This window comes from Bufo bufo, chromosome 9, assembly GCF_905171765.1.
Source record: "Bufo bufo chromosome 9, aBufBuf1.1, whole genome shotgun sequence".
In the NCBI taxonomy this organism is placed as follows: Eukaryota; Metazoa; Chordata; class Amphibia; order Anura; family Bufonidae; genus Bufo; species Bufo bufo.
The window spans coordinates 182,486,528-182,506,510 of NC_053397.1; the positions used below are offsets into that span (position 1 = coordinate 182,486,528).

The 19,983-nt window shown below is 42.6% G+C and overlaps 1 protein-coding gene across 1 annotated transcript in view; it reads right to left on the reverse strand.

The window, feature by feature from the left end:
- Positions 1 to 288: 288 nt before the first annotated feature.
- FAM120A (family with sequence similarity 120A) overlaps positions 289 to 19,983 on the reverse strand; it is a 79,352-nt gene continuing 59,657 nt past the window's right edge. The window contains exons 13-17 of the mRNA XM_040408465.1: positions 9,858 to 10,067; positions 9,369 to 9,549; positions 3,297 to 3,435; positions 2,895 to 2,994; positions 289 to 1,799 (exon numbers count right to left, since the gene is read on the reverse strand). Of these exons, the coding sequence (XP_040264399.1) occupies positions 1,488 to 1,799; positions 2,895 to 2,994; positions 3,297 to 3,435; positions 9,369 to 9,549; positions 9,858 to 10,067 (942 nt within the window). The 3' untranslated portion in view covers positions 289 to 1,487. The remainder of the gene's footprint in view (positions 1,800 to 2,894; positions 2,995 to 3,296; positions 3,436 to 9,368; positions 9,550 to 9,857; positions 10,068 to 19,983) is intronic.

Here is a 19,983-nt window from a genome sequence, read left to right on the forward strand (position 1 = left end):
ATGAAGAGCATCAGGAGAATTATATGAAAACGAAGAGAAAGTTGGTTTGGATTTTTTTTTTTCCAAAAAAGTACATTTAAAAGTTTTGGAAACACTAACAGAAACATCAAAATGATACAGGTGTACTTTGCAGAAGGAAAAAAAGCTACATTCCTGAAAGTGAAGATGCCAGGAACTGGCAAACCTGTTCTGCTAAAGAAGTGGGGTGGGTGGGGGGGGCGCGGGTAGGATTAAAGATCAAAGCACTTTATGATTTCTTTTTATCACAGAATTCATAGTTTGTAATGTGAAAACAGCAACAAAGAACAATAATGCAATACAGCAATGGATACACCAGGGAAACGTTGATATTTAAACGGCTAGATAATTTTTTTTTGTTTTTAGGATAAATGCAACAGAGGTCAATAATCACAAAATTTCCTTTAAAGGTTAGAGAGAGATCAGTCAATGACTAAACATAAGTAACATCTTTCATAGAACTATTACTGATTATTAGTTTTTTTTTTTTTCTTGTTTTGCAGATGGGCACAGAACTTGTAAGAATGGTAGAAATAGGACAAGAACATGCATAATATTAACTATACACCTTAAAAGGATGAACCATGCAGGTCAATATTAGCACTAATGGTCTACGTCTGATTCAAAAACCACACAACTTCATTGATCACGGATGCATGGTATAACAGTATCACGGAAAAACTTTGAGAACTGCCATTTTCTCAGTTCGGGAAAAAAAAAAAAGTCTGTTTTTTTTCCCCTATGATTTCAAACTTGCTTGAATAGTATGAGTAATGAGTATTTAAAATATCAGCAAAAATCTGCAAAAGGTTACACTATTTTTTTTTTGTGTTCCAATAAGTTGCACGTCTTAGTAGAAAAAAAAAAAGAAAAACCACGTCAACAGCGATGAAATAATAAAGAATGAAAAGAAAAAAACGCTTGTGCCATATTTCATTATCATAATCTGGAAACCAAAGTTTCTGATTTTCTTTTTTTTATCTTGTGACACAGTAATGTAAAATCAAATATAATGGCATACATATGGTGCCAGATATTACAAATGATATTTAAGCTATATATATATTTATACTGAAAAAAAATAAAAAACTGCCAAAAATTTGTGTTCTGGTATCGCAAGAAACAGAACAAGCGGTTTTATTTTTGTCTTACTTGTTGTCGTTGTTACAACCAGTTTTATCCCTGTGTATGTTTCTCTAAATGTGGGAGTCAAATGCTCTTCTTATTCTCAGCTGTGATTGATCCCTGTAGCATTTTGACTACAAACTGGTTAAAAAGTAAAATAAAATCTTCTCTTTTTTTATTAGTTATTTGTTTTTAGCCTGACGTCAAAAGAGGGATCCGAATTTCCAAATCCTCATTTTTCGCTTACGGAAAGGAAAAAATGTACGTAACTGTAGGCTCTCCATCTTTCCAGATATTCCTAACCCTGAACTGTCTAACACCCTTCACCCTCTAGAAAAATAAGTTTACTCTTCTTTTTTTAAGACAGCCGCCTCGAGAGTCTCCTCTTCACGGCGCCCGCTGTCTGAAGCTAGTGCATTTAAGTGAGGATTTGTATTGCACTGTTTAGAGTCACTGCTTAAGGCACTTTCAGAGTGATTAGAAGGCCGGACTTCTCCAGAGCCCCCGTTTATCTGGGAAGCTTGAGTTTCCTCATTCCCCACTCCGTTCTCGGTCAGAGATCCATCTGAAGACACAGCGGATAAATTGGAGTCTTCGGATTGTGTCTTAAGCTCTTTGGCCACTTCGGCTGCAGAAGTGGCATATGCCGGCTTGGTCTGTAGATAAAAAAATTGAAAAAAGTCATACTTATTAATCAGGGATGTTCCAACTTGCCAAGATACAGAATATGGTAGGTGAGCCTTTTCACCTAAACAGAACATTTATTTTTGGGGTAGTTATTCTGCATTCTGTAGTGTTTACTAGGACACACATACGGCCAGCTAAGGCATTCTTAGACATGGTGTCATATAAGGATGTTAAGCTCCAGCTTCTTTTTTTGAAAGCTGTTTGTTACATTATAGGTTTTAAATTTTGCATAGGTATTATATTGGGTCTGCATATAGCTAAAGAGCATCTGTCAGCAGATTTATCCCAACACCTTACATGTTCATATGTGCCCGCATTGCTGAGAAAAATGATATTTTAATACATGCAAATGAGTCTCTAGGAGCAACGGGGGTGTTGCCTTTACACCTAGAGGCTCTGCTCTCTCTGCAACTGTGGCGCCCATAGACTTTGACAGGGCCAGGCAGTGCAAATGTAAATCACACTTGGTCCTGTCTAATCCTAAAGTAGAGAAGGCCGTGGCAGTTGCAGAGAGAGCTGAGCCTCTAGGTGTAATGGTAACGCCCCCGTTGATCCTAGAGGCTCATTTGCATATATTCTATATAACTTCATTTTTCTCAGCAATGCGGACACATATGAACATGGGACCAACGCAGGTGCCTTCAGCTGCCAAGTGCACATGGAACAGGTCAGCCAATTTCATATTTACAGAACTGCTGACAGATGCCCTTTAAGGAAATCTGCCATGGATTTCACTTTTATACACTAAAGGAAAGAAATCCATGAGAAGCTCATTTTCCTGCACACATTTCCCCTGCCACATGTGGATGTGTGCCTTTCAATCACATGTATTGTACTGTCATTTACTACCGATTTGTAGTGCAGAATCCACACTGCAAATAATCTGCAGTGTGTGAATCCAGCCTTGGGCGTTTAACACTAAGGTAAAAGATCAGCGATTCCTGTGTAAGCTGAAACAAAGTGTAATATGTATGTAAGGTGGTATACTCTTCGGTTCAGGGCAGGTGTAGGTGCACATTATATAACAGGGAATCCAGAATTTCCAGCTACACTTAATTTTCTACCTGAGATGGCCCTTGATTCTTGTATCCTCCTCTTCCATAATATTTTCCCCCTCTTCCAAATGTTCTTATCACTGGGGTAGATATAACTCCTCTGGGGCGTCTGTAACACAAAAAAAAAGAAAAAAATTTATTTCTGCAATTCCCTATTTCCCAATACTCTGTTCCAAAAGAAATCGGTTTGATAGTATGTCCTGTAGTACTGCTGAGACCATTCCGAAATTTAAGGCAATCCATAATTTCAGATATAAAGTTCTCATATCGTGTTATGGACCTTCTCATCCAAGTAACATTTATTGGAAGTAACAGCGCAGCAAGCCACGGCAGCCGCTGGACACAATATAGCATGCGGATAATACTTTCAGCAAATAAGACCATATTACCATTAAGACAGGCTACACCTACCCTCTATTTGGTCCACCAACAGAAACTACTTGCAGTGGAAAAGGTCCTCTACCACGGCCACGTCTTGTTCCTGCCCACTGGCCAACCACTGTCCCAGCTATTTCAAGCTTCCCTCCCTGAGAAGGAATAGGCTGGACTCCTGAACAGAAATGAATAAAGCAAAAGTGTGAAAAATCTTACATGATGTGCTTCAGGACAAATCCAAGGCGAGATCCAAGTAGTTTTAGTAGATGTATAAGTATGCTTTCCACTGGAAATTCTCAGTATGTAGACTAAAGCATCATTTTTATTCGCCTAAAGGCCTTTCTCTGCTATTCTGCATGAAGCCTCAGTATACCACTGAGAATAGGTCCACCCAATGACCGAATTTCATGTGGATCAGCACCTACTTCACGCTTTGTGCTGTTGGTAGTTCTATTGTGTTCACCACAACATGAGGTCAGCCCTGAGACCACATTACAGGCTTCCGGCTGTGAACAGTACATTGGATTACATGGTAAACAAATGCTAACAATGACTACTACTTCCAGCAAAATATCATAAATGCACGGTTATGCTGAAAAAGCAATGTATGACTCAAAAAAACACCAAAGTATTGCACCGCCCCCTCTTAAGCCATACACTAGGTAGAACACGTTCATTTTACAGGAGTGTTCGTTTAAAGGGAATAGGGTTGTTTCGATACAAAAAAAAAAAAAAAAAAAAACATACACCAAAGGACATGCGGCGCTCACCGCAAAGGACATTTTTAAAAATATTTTAATAGTTTGGAGTTTTCAGACGCGGTGATATATGTGATATGTTTATTTATTTATTGTTTATATATTTTATATGTAAAATTGGGAAAGGGGGTGATTTATACTTAATATTTTGGTGTGTTTTTTTTAAAACTTTTTATTTAATAACTATTTCCAACTAATCTTTTCGTCCCTTGTGAATTATTTATGCTAATTAGCATAATGGCGGCAAAGCGTTATAGGGCGATAAAATAGGACAGGTTAGTCCTGAGAAGATTATGGATCGATCACTGGGAACTATCACGGTAAACAGACATTAAAGGGAACCTGTCAAACTTTATGCTGACCGTACTGAGGGCAGCATAAAATAGTGACAGAAATGCTGATCTCAGCGGGGTGTCACTGATGAGCTAAAAGTAAGTGGTTGCTGAGAACCAGCATCATTGCAGCCCAGGCTTGGAAGAGTCAAATCCACCTGAGAAAAGAGTCATGGTTATTCCTGCTCTCCTGCTGATGACTGAGTCTTCTACCTAGTTTTTTCCTCTATCAATCATCAGCAGATGGGCAGGAGAGCAGGAGATTAGGAATAACCAGGACTCTTCTCAGGTAGATTTGACTTCTCAAGGCCTGGGCTGTAATGATTATGATGCTGGTTCTCAGCAACCACTTACTTTTAGCTCATCAGTGACACACCGCTGACATCAGCGGGAAAAGGATTTTACAGGTAAGCACAAAAATCCTATTTTTACGACGTTCCTATGCAATAAAACTGACCTGTTACCTTCATTCATCAGGTCAGTACATTTACAGTGATACCACATTAATAGTTTTTCTTGTGTACTTACAACAAAAAAAAAACCTTTGTAACTTTTTTTCTTTGCATCACCATATCCTGAGCCACAACTTTTCTTTTTGTGGCTCAGGATATGGTGATGCAAAGAAAAAAAGTTAAAGGTTTTTTTTTTGTTGTAAGTACACAAGAAAAACTATTAATGTGGTATCCTCTAAAGCAGGCATCCTCAAACTGCGGCCCTCCAGCTGTTGCAAAACTACAACTCCCAGCATGCCCGAACAGCCTACAGCAGGGCATTGTGGGAGTGGTAGTTTTACAACAGCTAGAGGGCTGCAGTTTGAGGATGCCTGCTTTAGAGGAATCGAGGCAACCAAAAGGAACAAACAGCTCCCCCATTGTCACTTGTGGAGCAGATTTCCTGGGGAAAGCTGCCTCAGATGTCGTGGTCACAATTGACCATGACATCTGAGGTGTTAAAAGTCTGTGATCGGCGTTATCTCCGATCACAGGCATTAGTCCCCAGATGCAAAAAGTAGTGTAGAGGCAGCACTGTGCGGTGTCAGGATAATGCGATATCAATGCAGCAGCCTAGCCGTAGACCCTTGATCCATCAGGCCATAAAGTATACATGTAGAAAAGAAGATAGCTTCGGCAGCATTCCGCAATATCTATGATATTGCGGAATGCTGCCGAAGCTATCTTCTTTTCTACAGGCATTAGTCCCCAGTCTCTGCTGTGTGAAACATCTGAAACCCAGGTGGCTTTGGCATCCATTTTGCTCCAGAGCAGACATCTTTAAAGACCTGGCTAGTGTTGTATATTTAACCCCTTAAGGACACAGCCTTATTTCACCTTAAGGACCAGGCCATTTTTTGCAAATCTGACCAGTGTCACTTTAAGTGGTGATAACTTTAAAACGCTTTGACTTATCCAGGCCATTCTGAGACTGTTTTTTCGTCACATATTGTACTTCATGACACTGGTAAAATGAAGTAAAAAATTATTATTTTTTTGCATAAAAAATACCTAATTTACAAAAAAAATTGAAAAATTTGCAAATTTCAAAGTTTGTTTCTCTACTTCTGTAATACATAGTAATACCCCGAAAAATTGTGATGACTTTACATTCCCCATATGTTTACTTCATGTTTGAATTATTTTGGGAATGATATTTATTTTTTAGGGATGTTACAAGGCTTAGAAGTTTAGAAGCAAATCTTGAAATTTTTCAGAAATTTACAAAAACCCAATTTTTAGGGACCACTACAGGTCTGAAGTCACTTTGCGAGGCTTACATAATAGAAACCACCCAAAAATGACCCCATTCTATAAACTACACCCCTCAAGGTATTCAAAACTGATTTTACAAAGTTTATTAACCCTTTAGGTGTTGCACAAGAGTTATTGGCAAATTGGGATGAAATTTGAGAATTTCATTTTTTTGCCTAATTTTCCATTTTAACCTATTTTTTCCACTAACAAAGCAAGGGTTAACAGCCAAACAAGACTATCTTTTTTTTTTTTTTTTAATTAAGTAATTTTTTATTAGCATTTTTAAATAATAATACAAACATAAGACCCCAACCCCCACATGCCCTCCCCCCACAAACCATCATTGCGATGCCCTCCATCTTCCATAGCTTCAACATTCGGTTACACCAGTACATCCGCATAAAAATTACACAGGCACAAGCCCCATCCCTACAACAATCCCACTAAATCTTGAGAGAAAATTTGTGATCTTATAATCGGAGTTGGAATATACATTTGTTATCGGCCATAACCTCCCCACATTACATTACATATCGTAGAAGCATTCCATGTCTTCTATGAGGAATCGCCAATCACCAAGCCATATATGTACAATGAGCGATAGTACCCTCACACTAATCCCAGACGGTATCTCTGAAGTTCCCTGGACGCCAGCCCGGGGGCATCAATCCAAGGAGTCCAGAGCTTTTCAAATTTGGCCATGGCACCCCTCTTCCTATAGACCCCTCGTTCCAGATTAAGTAACCAATTAATCTTGGCTATATATTCGGTTTTACTAGGACTACCCTCATCCAACCAATGTTGAGCAATCAGCTTACGAGCCATATACAACATTCTGGCCACTGCAGACTATCTTTATTGCCCTGACTCTGCCGTTTACAGAAACACCCCATATGTGGCCGTAAACTACTGTACGGCCACACAGCGGGGCGTAGAGTGAAAGGTGTGCCGTTTGGTTTTTGGAAGGCAGATTTTGCTGGACTGGTTTATTTACACCATGTCCCATTTGAAGCCCCTCTGATGCACCCCTAGAGTAGAAACTCCATAAAAGTGACCCCCTTGTTTTACACCGTTTTTATTTTTTTACGGTGTTCATCTGAGGGGTTAGGTCATGTGATACGGACGATACGGAAGCGGCGATACCTAATATGTATACTTTTTTTTTTATTTATGTAAGTTTTACACAATGATTTCATTTTTGAAACAAAAAAAAATCATGTTTTAGTGTTTCCATAGTCTAAGAGCCATAGTTTTTTCAGTTTTTGGGCCATTATCTTGGGTAGGGTATGATTTTTGCGGGATGAGATGACGGTTTGATTGTTACAATTTTGGCGTACATGCGACTTTTTTGATCACTTTTATTACCTTTATTGGGAAGTAAGGTGGGTAAAATTTAAATTTCATCATAGTTTTTTATTTTTATGGCGTTCACCTTTCGGGTAAAGTAACATGACCGTTTTATAGATCAGGTCGTTACGGACGCGGCAATACCAAACATGTGTAGGGAATTTTATTTTTTTCATTTTTAATCAGTGATAAGTGTTTTTTGATTTTTACTTTTTTTTTTTGACCCAGACCCACTTGGTTCTTGAAGATCCAGTGGGTCTGATGTCTGTATAATACAGTACAGTACACCATATAGTGTTTTGTACTGTATTTTACTTACACTTTGAACAGATCTATGCCTTTAGCACAGATCTGTTCAGCACCATGGACAGCAGGATGCCTGAGAAGGCGTCCTGTTGCCATGGGAACCTTCCCCGTCTGCTCAGTTGTGGCCACAACTGCGCAGACGGGGAAGGGTAAGGAGGGGGGCTGCCTGGGGGCTCTCTCCCTCTCCATCGGGGGGCTGCAAAGGCACAGCAGCCCCCCGATGGGAGAGGGAGGGAGCTTCCTGAGCTGTTAACCTTTTCCATACAGCGGTCCGTACGGACCGCGGTTTGGAAAGGGTTAAACGGCTGACATCGCATCACAGATGTCAGCCATTTATACCAGGGTGTCAGCAATGTGCTGACACCCTGGTATACCCACTGGCCACCAACGATTTTTCAAGGGGAGGCGGGCGGGGGATCGCGATCCCGCCTGCCGCACCGCCCGCAACCCCCCCCCTGCACCTCCCACCGGGATAAAATCATCTAGGGGTGCATGGGGGGGTGAAACATATATATTTTAGGAATACTAAAGTTTCTGATCCCAATCAGAAACTGCAGAAAGCGCAGCAAACCGCAGGTCTGAATTGACAGCAGTGATCCAAACACCACATGACGTACCGGTACGTCATGTGTCCTTAATGACTCGGGAAACATGCCGTACCGGTACGTCATGTGTCCTTAAGGGGTTAAAAAGAAGTGGCTGAATGACTAATTTAAAGCGGACCCATCACCTCTAGTGACATATATATGTTTTAGTAAATCGTTGTATTCATCCAGAAATAATTCTGGAGCATTTTTTCTTATAACTGTGTGTGTTACTAAAGGAAGATTAATTGCTTGTATTGGTGACAAAGCAACCTATCAGCACTAATAGACCCTAGCCACAGGTCTCTTGTTGAGAACAAAATCGACAGGGAAAAGTTCCCCTCTCCTCAAGATGTAAGATCCCTCCACTAGATTAGGTTTAACTATTCCCCTTTCCAGTCAGTGGGACGCGACTGCTGCCTCTGTTACGACAGTTCGCGACATGTCCACTGTCCTCCATTCATTCTTTATGGGACTGACTGAGATAGTCAAACACTGCACTCTATCTCAGGCAGTCTTGGGGCTCATGCACACGAACGCGTGTCGCTGATGGACGCAGACCCATTCAACTTGAACGGGTCCACGATCCATCTGCAATGCAAAAAAACAGAAATACTGTTATGTAGCTGACTGACATTAGCGATGCGCCGAAGACAGAAGTGAACGGTGCAGGGGCGGGATTTCGTCAATGATGCGGTGGACCGTGGCATCAATCAAGAGGAGAGGGGCGGGCAGAACAGGGGACCTGGGCGGGATAATGGGTGAGTAGACGGAGCCTCTAGGTGCTGATTTTACACCCACATAGCACCTAGAGGCTCATTAGCATATAATAAAAGTGCATTTTTTTTTACAAAAACGGCTGCAGGGACTAATGTTAGAAACATACTGTTATGTAGTGCTGACATTAGCGCATCGCTATATCAGTCAGCTACATAACAGTATTTCTGGTGGTAGAAACCCTTTAATGCTGCCTTATCCTAAGAAGGCAACAAGATAAAAGTGATCAACTGGTTTTCCAGACACACTCACTCACCAGAAAATCCTCTTCCTCTACCTGGAGGTGGAGGCATTGGTCCAAAGGGTCGTGGATACATAGCAGGGTAGAAAGGCATGGCAGGTGGTGGTGGGAATGGCAGTGGGTGGTTCGGCCTGGAAAAGTGTAGCCCTTCCAGGATGCTTTGTCTCATCTTATCCACCTTGGCAGCTTGTTCTGCCTTCAAGAAAATAAAACATTACTTTAGATAGTGGTCATACCAACATAGCTGCCATATAAAAAGCCCTAAGACATTTTTGGGACATTCTCTGGCATAAAGAACGGTTTGAAGTCTACGTTGCTGTTACTTGGCCTCTCAGGACGATTCCTGAACATTTCTATAGACATTAATAAGTCTATAATGTATTCTTGGCCTCTGTATAAATATTTTTAGAGTAGCTATTTCCATGTGGCATCCAAGTCCACATTGCTCTTCATGTAAAGGATTACAGATTGCTCATGCACTTACCTGGAGATCTGGTCACATACCTGACCATCACAGAGGTCAATAAGTGAGGCCTTTTCCCTGGTGGCTTTAATAAGCTTGCTTTGAAACAATTTTCCATCAAAATACATCCAGGGACAGCAGTGCTCCCAAGGAATGGGCTGGCCGCAGGCGTCGTTGGCCAGGAGAGCCATGTCCACTCCACTCATGAACAGGGCAGACAGCTGAATCCCTCTGGGGTCCAAGTTATCAATCTGTAACGAGAAGATTATATTAAAGTGAAATGGTAAACAACCTAATGGTCCAAGAGCGGAGATCCCACTGAAAAATAAAACAGCAGCAGAACAGTGAGGGAATACCCAAACTGGAAGGTTGAGTTAACACGTCATGGGCAAACTTTTTTGCTGCAAGTTTTGCAAAGTTCTCATCCTAAGGCTTTGGTTCACTAGTTGAACCGACAAAGCTGAAGCCCTATTGGTTTTCATTTTTGCTGAAATTATCTGCGTCAGAATCCACAGCAGAGATCAGAGGCTGACTCCAGATTTTCTGCTTCAGATCCAAATTTGGGTACCTACTGCAGATTCCAACTAAAAATAATGGGAAGTGGAATAAGAGTTAAAATCTATGTATAAACTCCAATATGTTCTGAACTTTTTATCAACTGACTTTAACCACCTCAGCCCCCAGTGCTTAAACACCCTGAAAGACCAGGCCACTTTTTACACTTCTGACCTACACTACTTTCACCGTTTATTGCGCGGTCATACAACTTACCACCCAAATGAATTTTACCTCCTTTTCTTCTCACTAATAGAGCTTTCATTTGGTGGTATTTCATTGCTGCTGACATTTTTACTTTTTTTGTTATTAATCGAAATTTAACGATTTTTTTGCAAAAAAATGACATTTTTCACTTTCAGTTGTAAAATTTTGCAAAAAAAACAACATCCATATAGAAATTTTGCTCTAAATTTATAGTTCTACATGTCTTTGATAAAAAAAAAATGTTTGGGTAAAAAAAAAATGGTTTGGGTAAAAGTTATAGCGTTTACAAACTATGGTACAAAAATGTGAATTTCCGCTTTTTGAAGCAGCTCTGACTTTCTGAGCACCTGTCATGTTTCCTGAGGTTCTATAATGCCCAGACAGTACAAACACCCCACAAATGACCCCATTTCTGAAAGTACACACCCTAAGGTATTCGCTGATGGGCATAGTGAGTTCATAGAACTTTTTATTTTTTGTCACAAGTTAGCGGAAAATGATGATTTTTTTTTTTTTTTTTTTTCTTACAAAGTCTCATATTCCACTAACTTGTGACAAAAAATAAAAAGTTGTATGAACTCACTATGCCCATCAGCGAATACCTTGGGGTCTCTTCTTTCCAAAATGGGGTCACTTGTGGGGTAGTTATACTGCCCTGGCATTCTAGGGGCCCTAATGTGTGGTAAGGAGTTTGAAATCAAATTCTGTAAAAAATGACCTGTGAAATCCGAAAGGTGCTCTTTGGAATATGGGCCCCTTTGCCCACCTAGGCTGCAAAAAAGTGTCACACATCTGGTATCTCCGTACTCAGGAGAAGGTGGGGAATGTGTTTTGGGGTGTCATTTTATATATACCCATGCTGGGTGAGAGAAATATCTTGGCAAAAGACAACTTTTCCCATTTTTTTATACAAAGTTGTCATTTGACCAAGATATTTATCTCACCCAGCATGGGTATATGTAAAAAGACACCCCAAAACACATTCCTCAACTTCTCCTGAGTACGGGGATACCAGATGTGTGACACTTTTTTGCAGCCTAGGTGGGCAAAGGGGCCCATATTCCAAAGAGCACCTTTCGGATTTCACTCCTCATTTTTTCCTGAATTTGATTTCAAACTCCTTACCACACATTTGGGCCCCTAGAATACCAGGGCAGTATAACTACCCCACAAGTGACCCCATTTTGGAAAGAAGACACCCCAAGGTATTCCGTGAGGGGCATGGCGAGTTCCTAGAACTTTTTATTTTTTGTCACAAGTTAGCGGAAAATGATGATTTTTTTTTTTTTTTTTTTTCTTACAAAGTCTCATATTCCACTAACTTGTGACAAAAAATAAAAAGTTGTATGAACTCACTATGCCCATCAGCGAATACCTTGGGGTCTCTTCTTTCCAAAATGGGGTCACTTGTGGGGTAGTTATACTGCCCTGGCATTCTAGGGGCCCAAATGTGTGGTAAGTAGGTAAATGACCTGTGAAATCCGAAAGGTGCTCTTTGGAATGTGGGCCCCTTTGCCCACCTAGGCTGCAAAAAAGTGTCACACATCTGGTATCTCTGTATTCAGGAGAAGTTGAGGAATGTGTTTTGGGGTGTCTTTTTACATATACCCATGCTGGGTGAGATAAATATCTTGGTCAAATGCCAACTTTGTATAAAAAAATGGGAAAAGTTGTCTTTTGCCAAGATATTTCTCTCACCCAGCATGGGTATATGTAAAATGACACCCCAAAACACATTCCCCAACTTCTCCCGATTACGGAGATACCAGATGTGTGACACTTTTTTGCAGCCGAGGTGGGCAAAGGGGCCCATATTCAAAAGAGCACCTTTCGGATTTCACAGGTCATTTTTTACAGAATTTGATTTCAAACTCCTTACCACACATTTGGGCCCCTAGAATGCCAGGGCAGTATAACTACCCCACAAGTGACCCCATTTTGGAAAGAAGAGACCCCAAGGTATTCGCTGATGGGCATAGTGAGTTCATGGAAGTTTTTATTTTTTGTCACAAGTTAGTGGAATATGAGACTTTGTATGAAAAAAAAAAAAAAAAAAAAAAATAAGCATTTTCCACTAACTTGTGACAAAAAATAAAAAATTCTAGGAACTCGCCATGCCCCTCACGGAATACCTTGGGGTGTCTTCTTTCCAAAATGGGGTCACTTGTGGGGTAGTTATACTGCCCTGGCATTTTCCAGGGGCCCTAATGTGTGGTAAGTAGGTAAAGGACCTGTGAAATCCTAAAGGTGCTCTTTGGAATATGGGCCCCTTTGCCCACCTAGGCTGCAAAAAAGTGTCACACATGTGGTATCGCCGTATTCAGGAGAAGTTGGGTAATGTGTTTTGGGGTGTCATTTTACATATACCCATGCTGGGTGAGAGAAATATCTTGGCAAAAGACAACTTTTCCCATTTTTTTATACAAAGTTGGCATTTGACCAAGATATTTCTCTCACCCAGCATGGGTATATGTAAAATGACACCCCAAAACACATTCCCCAACTTCTCCTGAGTACGGCGATACCAGATGTGTGACACTTTTTTGCAGCCTAGATGCGCAAAGGTGCCCAAATTCCTTTTAGGAGGGCATTTTTAGACATTTGGATACCAGACTTCTTCTCACGCTTTGGGGCCCCTAGAATGCCAGGGCAGTATAAATACCCCACATGTGACCATTTTGGAAAGAAGACACCCCAAGGTATTCAATGAGGGGCATGGCGAGTTCATAGAAATTTTTTTTTTTTGGCACAAGTTAGCGGAAATTGATATTTTTAATTTTTTTCTCACAAAGTCTCCCGTTCCGCTAACTTGGGACAAAAATTTCAATCTTTCATGGACTCAATATGCCCCTCACGGAATACCTGGGGGTGTCTTCTTTCCGAAATGGGGTCACATGTGGGGTATTTATACTGCCCTGGCATTCTAGGGGCCCTAAAGCGTGAGAAGAAGTCTGGAATATAAATGTCTAAAAAATTTTACGCATTTGGATTCCGTGAGGGGTATGGTGAGTTCATGTGAGATTTTATTTTTTGACACAAGTTAGTGGAATATGAGACTTTGTAAGAAAAAAAAAAAAAAAATTCCGCTAACTTGGGCCAAAAAAATGTCTGAATGGAGCCTTACAGAGGGGTGATCAATGACAGGGGGGGTGATCAATGACAGGGGGGTTGATCAATGACAGGGGGGTTGATCAATGACAGGGGGGTTGATCAATGACAGGGGGGTTGATCAATGACAGGGGGGTGATCAATGACAGGGGGGTGATCAGGGAGTCTATATGGGGTGATAACCACAGTCATTGATCACGCCCGTGTAAGGCTTCATTCAGACGTCCGGATGCGTTTTGCGGATCCGATCCATCTATCAGTGCATCCGTAAAAATCATGCGGACATCTGAATGGAGCTTTACAGGGGGGTAATCAATGACAGGGGGGTAATCAGGGAGTCTATATGGGGTGATCACCACAGTCATTGATCATGCCCCTGTAAGGCTTCATTCAGACGTCCGGATGCGTTTTGCGGATCCGATCCATCTATCAGTGCATCCGTAAAAATCATGCGGACATCTGAATGGAGCTTTACAGGGGGGTAATCAATGACAGGGGGGTAATGAATGACAGGGGGGTGATCAGGGAGTCTATATGGGGTGATCACCACAGTCATTGATCATGCCCCTGTAAGGCTTCATTCAGACGTCCGGATGCGTTTTGCGGATCCGATCCATCTATCAGTGCATCCGTAAAAATCATGCGGACATCTGAATGGAGCTTTACAGGGGGGTGATCAGGGAGTCTATATGGGGTGATCACCACAGTCATTGATCATGCCCCTGTAAGGCTTCATTCAGACGTCCGGATGCGTTTTGCGGATCCGATCCATCTATCAGTGCATCCGTAAAAATCATGCGGACATCTGAATGGAGCTTTACAGGGGGGTAATCAATGACAGGGGGGTGATCACCACAGTCATTGATCATGCCCCTGTAAGGCTTCATTCAGACGACCGGATGCGTTTTGCGGATCCGATCCATGTATCAGTGCATCCGTAAAAATCATGCGGACATCTGAATGGAGCTTTACAGGGGGGTGATCAGGGAGTCTATATGGGGTGATCACCACAGTCATTGATCACGCCCCTGTAAGGCTTCATTCAGACGTCCGGATGCGTTTTGCGGATCCGATCCATCTATCAGTGGATCCGTAAAAATCATGCGGACGTCTGAATGGAGCTTTACAGGGGGTTGATCAATGACAGGGGGGTAATCAATGACAGGGGGGTGATCAGGGAGTCTATATGGGGTGATCAGGGGTGATTAGGGGTGATCAGGGGCTAATAAGGGGTTAATAAGTGACGGGGGGGGGGGGGGGGGGGTGTAGTGTAGTGTAGTGGTGCTTGGTGCTACTTTACTGAGCTACCTGTGTCCTCTGGTGGTCGATCCAAACAAAGGGGACCACCAGAGGACCAGGTAGCAGGTATATTAGACGCTGTTATCAAAACAGCGTCTAATATACCTGTTAGGGGTTAAAAAAAACACATCTCCAGCCTGCCAGCGAACGATCGCCGCTGGCAGGCTGGAGATCAACTCTCTTACCTTCCGTTCCTGTGAGCGCGCGCGCCTGTGTGCGCGCGTTCACAGGAAGTCTCGCGTCTCGCGAGATGACGCGTATATGCGTGACTGTGCGCAGCGCTGCCACCTCCGGAACGCGATCCTGCGTTAGGCGGTCCGGAGGTGGTTAAAGGAGCTACCCAGTGATAGATAATGATGACCTATCCTCAGGATAGGTCATCACTATCAGATCGGCGGGGGTCAGGGAGCCGCTGCACTCCCCGGCAGCTCTCCAAGCACAGCGCCGTACACTGTATAGCGGCTGTGCTTGGTATTGCAGATCAGCCCAATTTACTTCAATGGGGCTGAGCTCCAACTAGGCCAGGTGACAGATGCACAGTTACATTATATGGCCTAGGACAGTGATGGGCAAACTGCGGTTCTCCAGCTGTTGTAAAACTACAAATCCCATCATGCCCTGCTGTAGGCTGATAGTTGTAGGCAGACTGGGCATACTGGGGGTTGTAGTTTTACAACAGCTGGAGAGCCACAGTCTGCCCATCTCTGGTCTAGGAAGAGACAGCGGTGCTCACCAAGCGCCCGACCTCTTCTAACAGATAATGGGTCTGACACCCGAGACCCCCACCAATCAGCTGATATTGATGACCCATCCTGAGGATAGGTCATCAATATATTACCAGATACCACCTTTAATGGAAAAAAAAAAGTAACCTGCATGTAAAAAGGATACACAAGGGTATGTTCACACCTCCGTTTAAAGGGATTCTGCAGATACAAGTGTTTTATACCAGTACACCAAATGCATAAGTATATCCTGCACCCCCAGGATGCAAATGGGAGTCATTTAGTGCATCTTTTTAGAAACAACCTATCAGTGTATTAGACCTCTAATATAGCGGAAAGGTGCATGCTCACCAGTTGCGCCATACAAATTCCTTTTCGCTGACCGTTTTTTACTTTTGCATGTATTGTTTATTAAAATATAAAAAACAAAAAAGAAACTCTGTTCTGAGGTCGATTTAGGATCATGCAGACGATCGGACAGTTATGACCCATCCTGTGGACATATGATAAATGTCCAATGTAGGGAAAAGTCCTTTAAGGCTACTTTCACACTAGCGTTCGGAGCGGATCCGTCTGATGTTTCATCAGACGGATCCGCTCCGATAATGCAGACGTTCGCATCCGTTCAGAACGGATGCGTCTGCATTAAAACTTAGAAAATTTTCGAAGTGTGAAAGTTGTCTGAGCGGATCCGTCCAGACTTTACATTGAAAGTCAATGGGGAACGGATCCGCTTGAAGATTGAGCCATATTGTGTCATCTTCAAGCGGATCCGTCCCCATTGACTTCCATTATAAGTCTGGACGGATCCGCTCGCCTCCGCACGGCCAGGCGGACACCCGAACGCTGCAAGCAGCGTTCAGGTGTCCGCTCACTGAGCGAAGCGGAGGCTGAACGCTGGCAGGCGGATGCATTCTCAGTGGATCCGCCTCCACTGAGAATGCATTAGGGCCAGACGGATGCGTTCGGGGCCGCTCGTGAGCCCCTTCAAACGGTGCGCTCGAGCGGACACCCGAACGCTAGTGTGAAAGTAGCCTAACCCCTTACACAATCACGTACATGTATGTCATGCTTAACCCCTTAAGGACCGGTCTCATTTTCACCTTGAGGACCAGGCAATTTTTTTCAAATCTGATATGTGTCACTTTATGTGTGAATAACTAACCCCTTAAGGGCACAGCCTTATTTCACCTTAAGGACCAGGCCATTTTTTGCAAATCTGACCAGTGTCACTTTAAGTGCTGATAACTTTAAAACACTAACTTATGCAGGCCATTCTGAGTTTGTTTTTTCATCACATATTGTACTTCATGACACTGGTAAAATGAAGTAAAAAAAAAAACTTTATAAAAAAATACCAAATTTACCAAAAATTTGTAAAAAAATTGCAAATTTCCAAGTTTCAATTTCTCTACTTCTATAATACATAGTAATACCTACAAAAATAGTTATTACTTTACATTCCCCATATGTCTACTTCATGTTTGGATCAATTTGGGAATGATATTTTATTTTTGGGGGATGTTACAAGGCTTAGAAGTTTAGAAGCAAAAACCCACTTTTTAGGGACCAGTTCAGGTCTGAAGTCACTTTGTGAGGCTTACATAATAGAAACCACCCAAAAATGACCCCATTCTAGAAACTACACCCCTCAAGGTATTCAAAACTGATTTTACAAACGTAGTTAACCCTTTAGGTGTTCCACAAGAGTTTATGGCAAATGGTGATAACATTTCAGAATTTAGATTTTTTGGCAAATAAAAAAATTTCCGGTAACAAAGCAAGGGTTAACAGCCAAACAAAATGCTATATTTATTGCCTCGATTCTGTAGTTTGCAGAAACACCCCATATGTGGCCGTAAACTACTGTACTGGCACACAGTAGGCCGTAGAGGGAAAGGTGCGTATGGTTTTTGGAAGGCAGATTTTGATGGACTGGTTTATTTACACCACGTCCCATTTGAAGCCCCTCTGATGCACCCCTAGAGTACAAACTCCATTAACCACCTCCGGACCGCCTAACGCAGGATCGCGTTCCGGAGGTGGCAGCGCTGCGCACAGTCACGCATATACGCGTCATCTCGCGATGGCCGAGATTTCCTGTGAACGCGTGCACTGTGGTGCACAATGACTGTGGTGATCACCCCATATAGACTACCTGATCACCCCCCTGTCATTGATTACCCCCCTGTAAAGCTCCATTCAGATGTCCGCATGATTTTTACGGATCCACTGATAGATGGATCGGATCCGCAAAACGCATCCGGACGTCTGAATGAAGCCTTACAGGGGCGTGATCAATGACTGTGGTGATCACCCCATATAGACTCCCTGATCACCCCCCTGTAAAGCGCCATTCAGATGTCCGCATGATTTTTACGGATGCACTGATAGATGGATCGGATCCGCAAAACGCATACGGACGTCTGAATGAAGCCTTACAGGGGCATGATCAATGACTGTGGTGATCACCCCCCTGTAAAGCTCCATTCAGATGTCCGCATGATTTTTACGGATGCACTGATAGATGGATCGGATCCGCAAAACGCATCCGGACGTCTGAATGAAGCCTTACAGGGGCGTGATCAATGACTGTGGTGATCACCCCATATAGACTCCCTGATCACCCCCCTGTAAAGCGCCATTCAGATGTCCGCATGATTTTTACGGATGCACTGATAGATGGATCCGATCCGCAAAACGCATCCGGACGTCTGAATGAAGCCTTACACGGGCGTGATCAATGACTGTGGTGATCACCCCATATAGACTCCCTGATCACCCCCCTGTCATTGATTACCCCCCTGTCATTGATTACCCCCCTGTAAAGCTCCATTCAGACGTCCGCATGATTTTTACGGATCCACTGATAGATGGATCGGATCCGCAAAACGCATACGGACGTCTGAATGAAGCCTTACACGGGCGTGATCAATGACTGTGGTTATCACCCCATATAGACTCCCTGATCACCCCCCTGTCATTGATCACCCCCCTGTCATTGATCACCCCCCTGTCATTGATCACCCCCCTGTCATGCTCCATTCAGACATTTTTTTGGCCCAAGTTAGCGGAATTTTTTTATTTTTTTCTTACAAAGTCACATATTCCACTAACTTGTGTCAAAAAATAAAATCTCACATGAACTCACCATACCCCTCACGGAAACCAAATGCGTGAAATTTTTTAGACATTTATATTCCAGACTTCTTCTCACGCTTTAGGGCCCCTAGAATGCCAGGGCAGTATAAATACCCCACATGTGACCCCATTTCGGAAAGAAGACACCCCTAGGTATTCCGTGAGGGGCATATTGAGTCTATGAAAGATTGAAATTTTTGTCCCAAGTTAGCGGAACGGGAGACTGTGAGAAAAAAATTAAAAATATCAATTTCCGCTAACTTGTGCCAAAAAAAAAAAATTTCTATGAACTCGCCATGCCCCTCATTGAATACCTTGGGGTGTCTTCTTTCCAAAATGGGGTCACATGTGGGGTATTTATACTGCCCTGGCATTCTAGGGGCCCCAAAGCGTGAGAAGAAGTCTGGTATCCAAATGTCTAAAAATACCCAGCAAGGGTATATGTAAAATGACACCCCAAAACACATTCCCCAACTTCTCCTGAATACGGCGATACCAGATGTGTGACACTTTTTTGCAGCCTAGGTGGGCAAAGGGGCCCACATTCCAAAGAGCACCTTTAGGATTTCACAGGTCATTTACCTACTTACCACACATTAGGGCCCCTGGAAAATGCCAGGGCAGTATAACTACCCCACAAGTGACCCCATTTTGGAAAGAAGACACCCCAAGGTATTCCGTGAGGGGCATGGCGAGTTCCTAGAATTTTTTATTTTTTGTCACAAGTTAGTGGAAAATGCTGATTTTTTTTTTTTTTTTTCATACAAAGTCTCATATTCCACTAACTTGTGACAAAAAATAAAAACTTCCATGAACTCACTATGCCCATCAGCGAATACCTTGGGGTCTCTTCTTTCCAAAATGGGGTCACTTGTGGGGTAGTTATACTGCCCTGGCATTCTAGGGGCCCAAATGTGTGGTAAGGAGTTTGAAATCAAATTCTGTAAAAAATGACCTGTGAAATCCGAAAGGTGCTCTTTGGAATATGGGCCCCTTTGCCCACCTAGGCTGCAAAAAAGTGTCACACATCTGGTATCTCCGTACTCAGGAGAAGGTGGGGAATGTGTTTTGGGGTGTCATTTTACATATACCCATGCTGGGTGAGAGAAATATCCTGGCAAAAGACAACTTT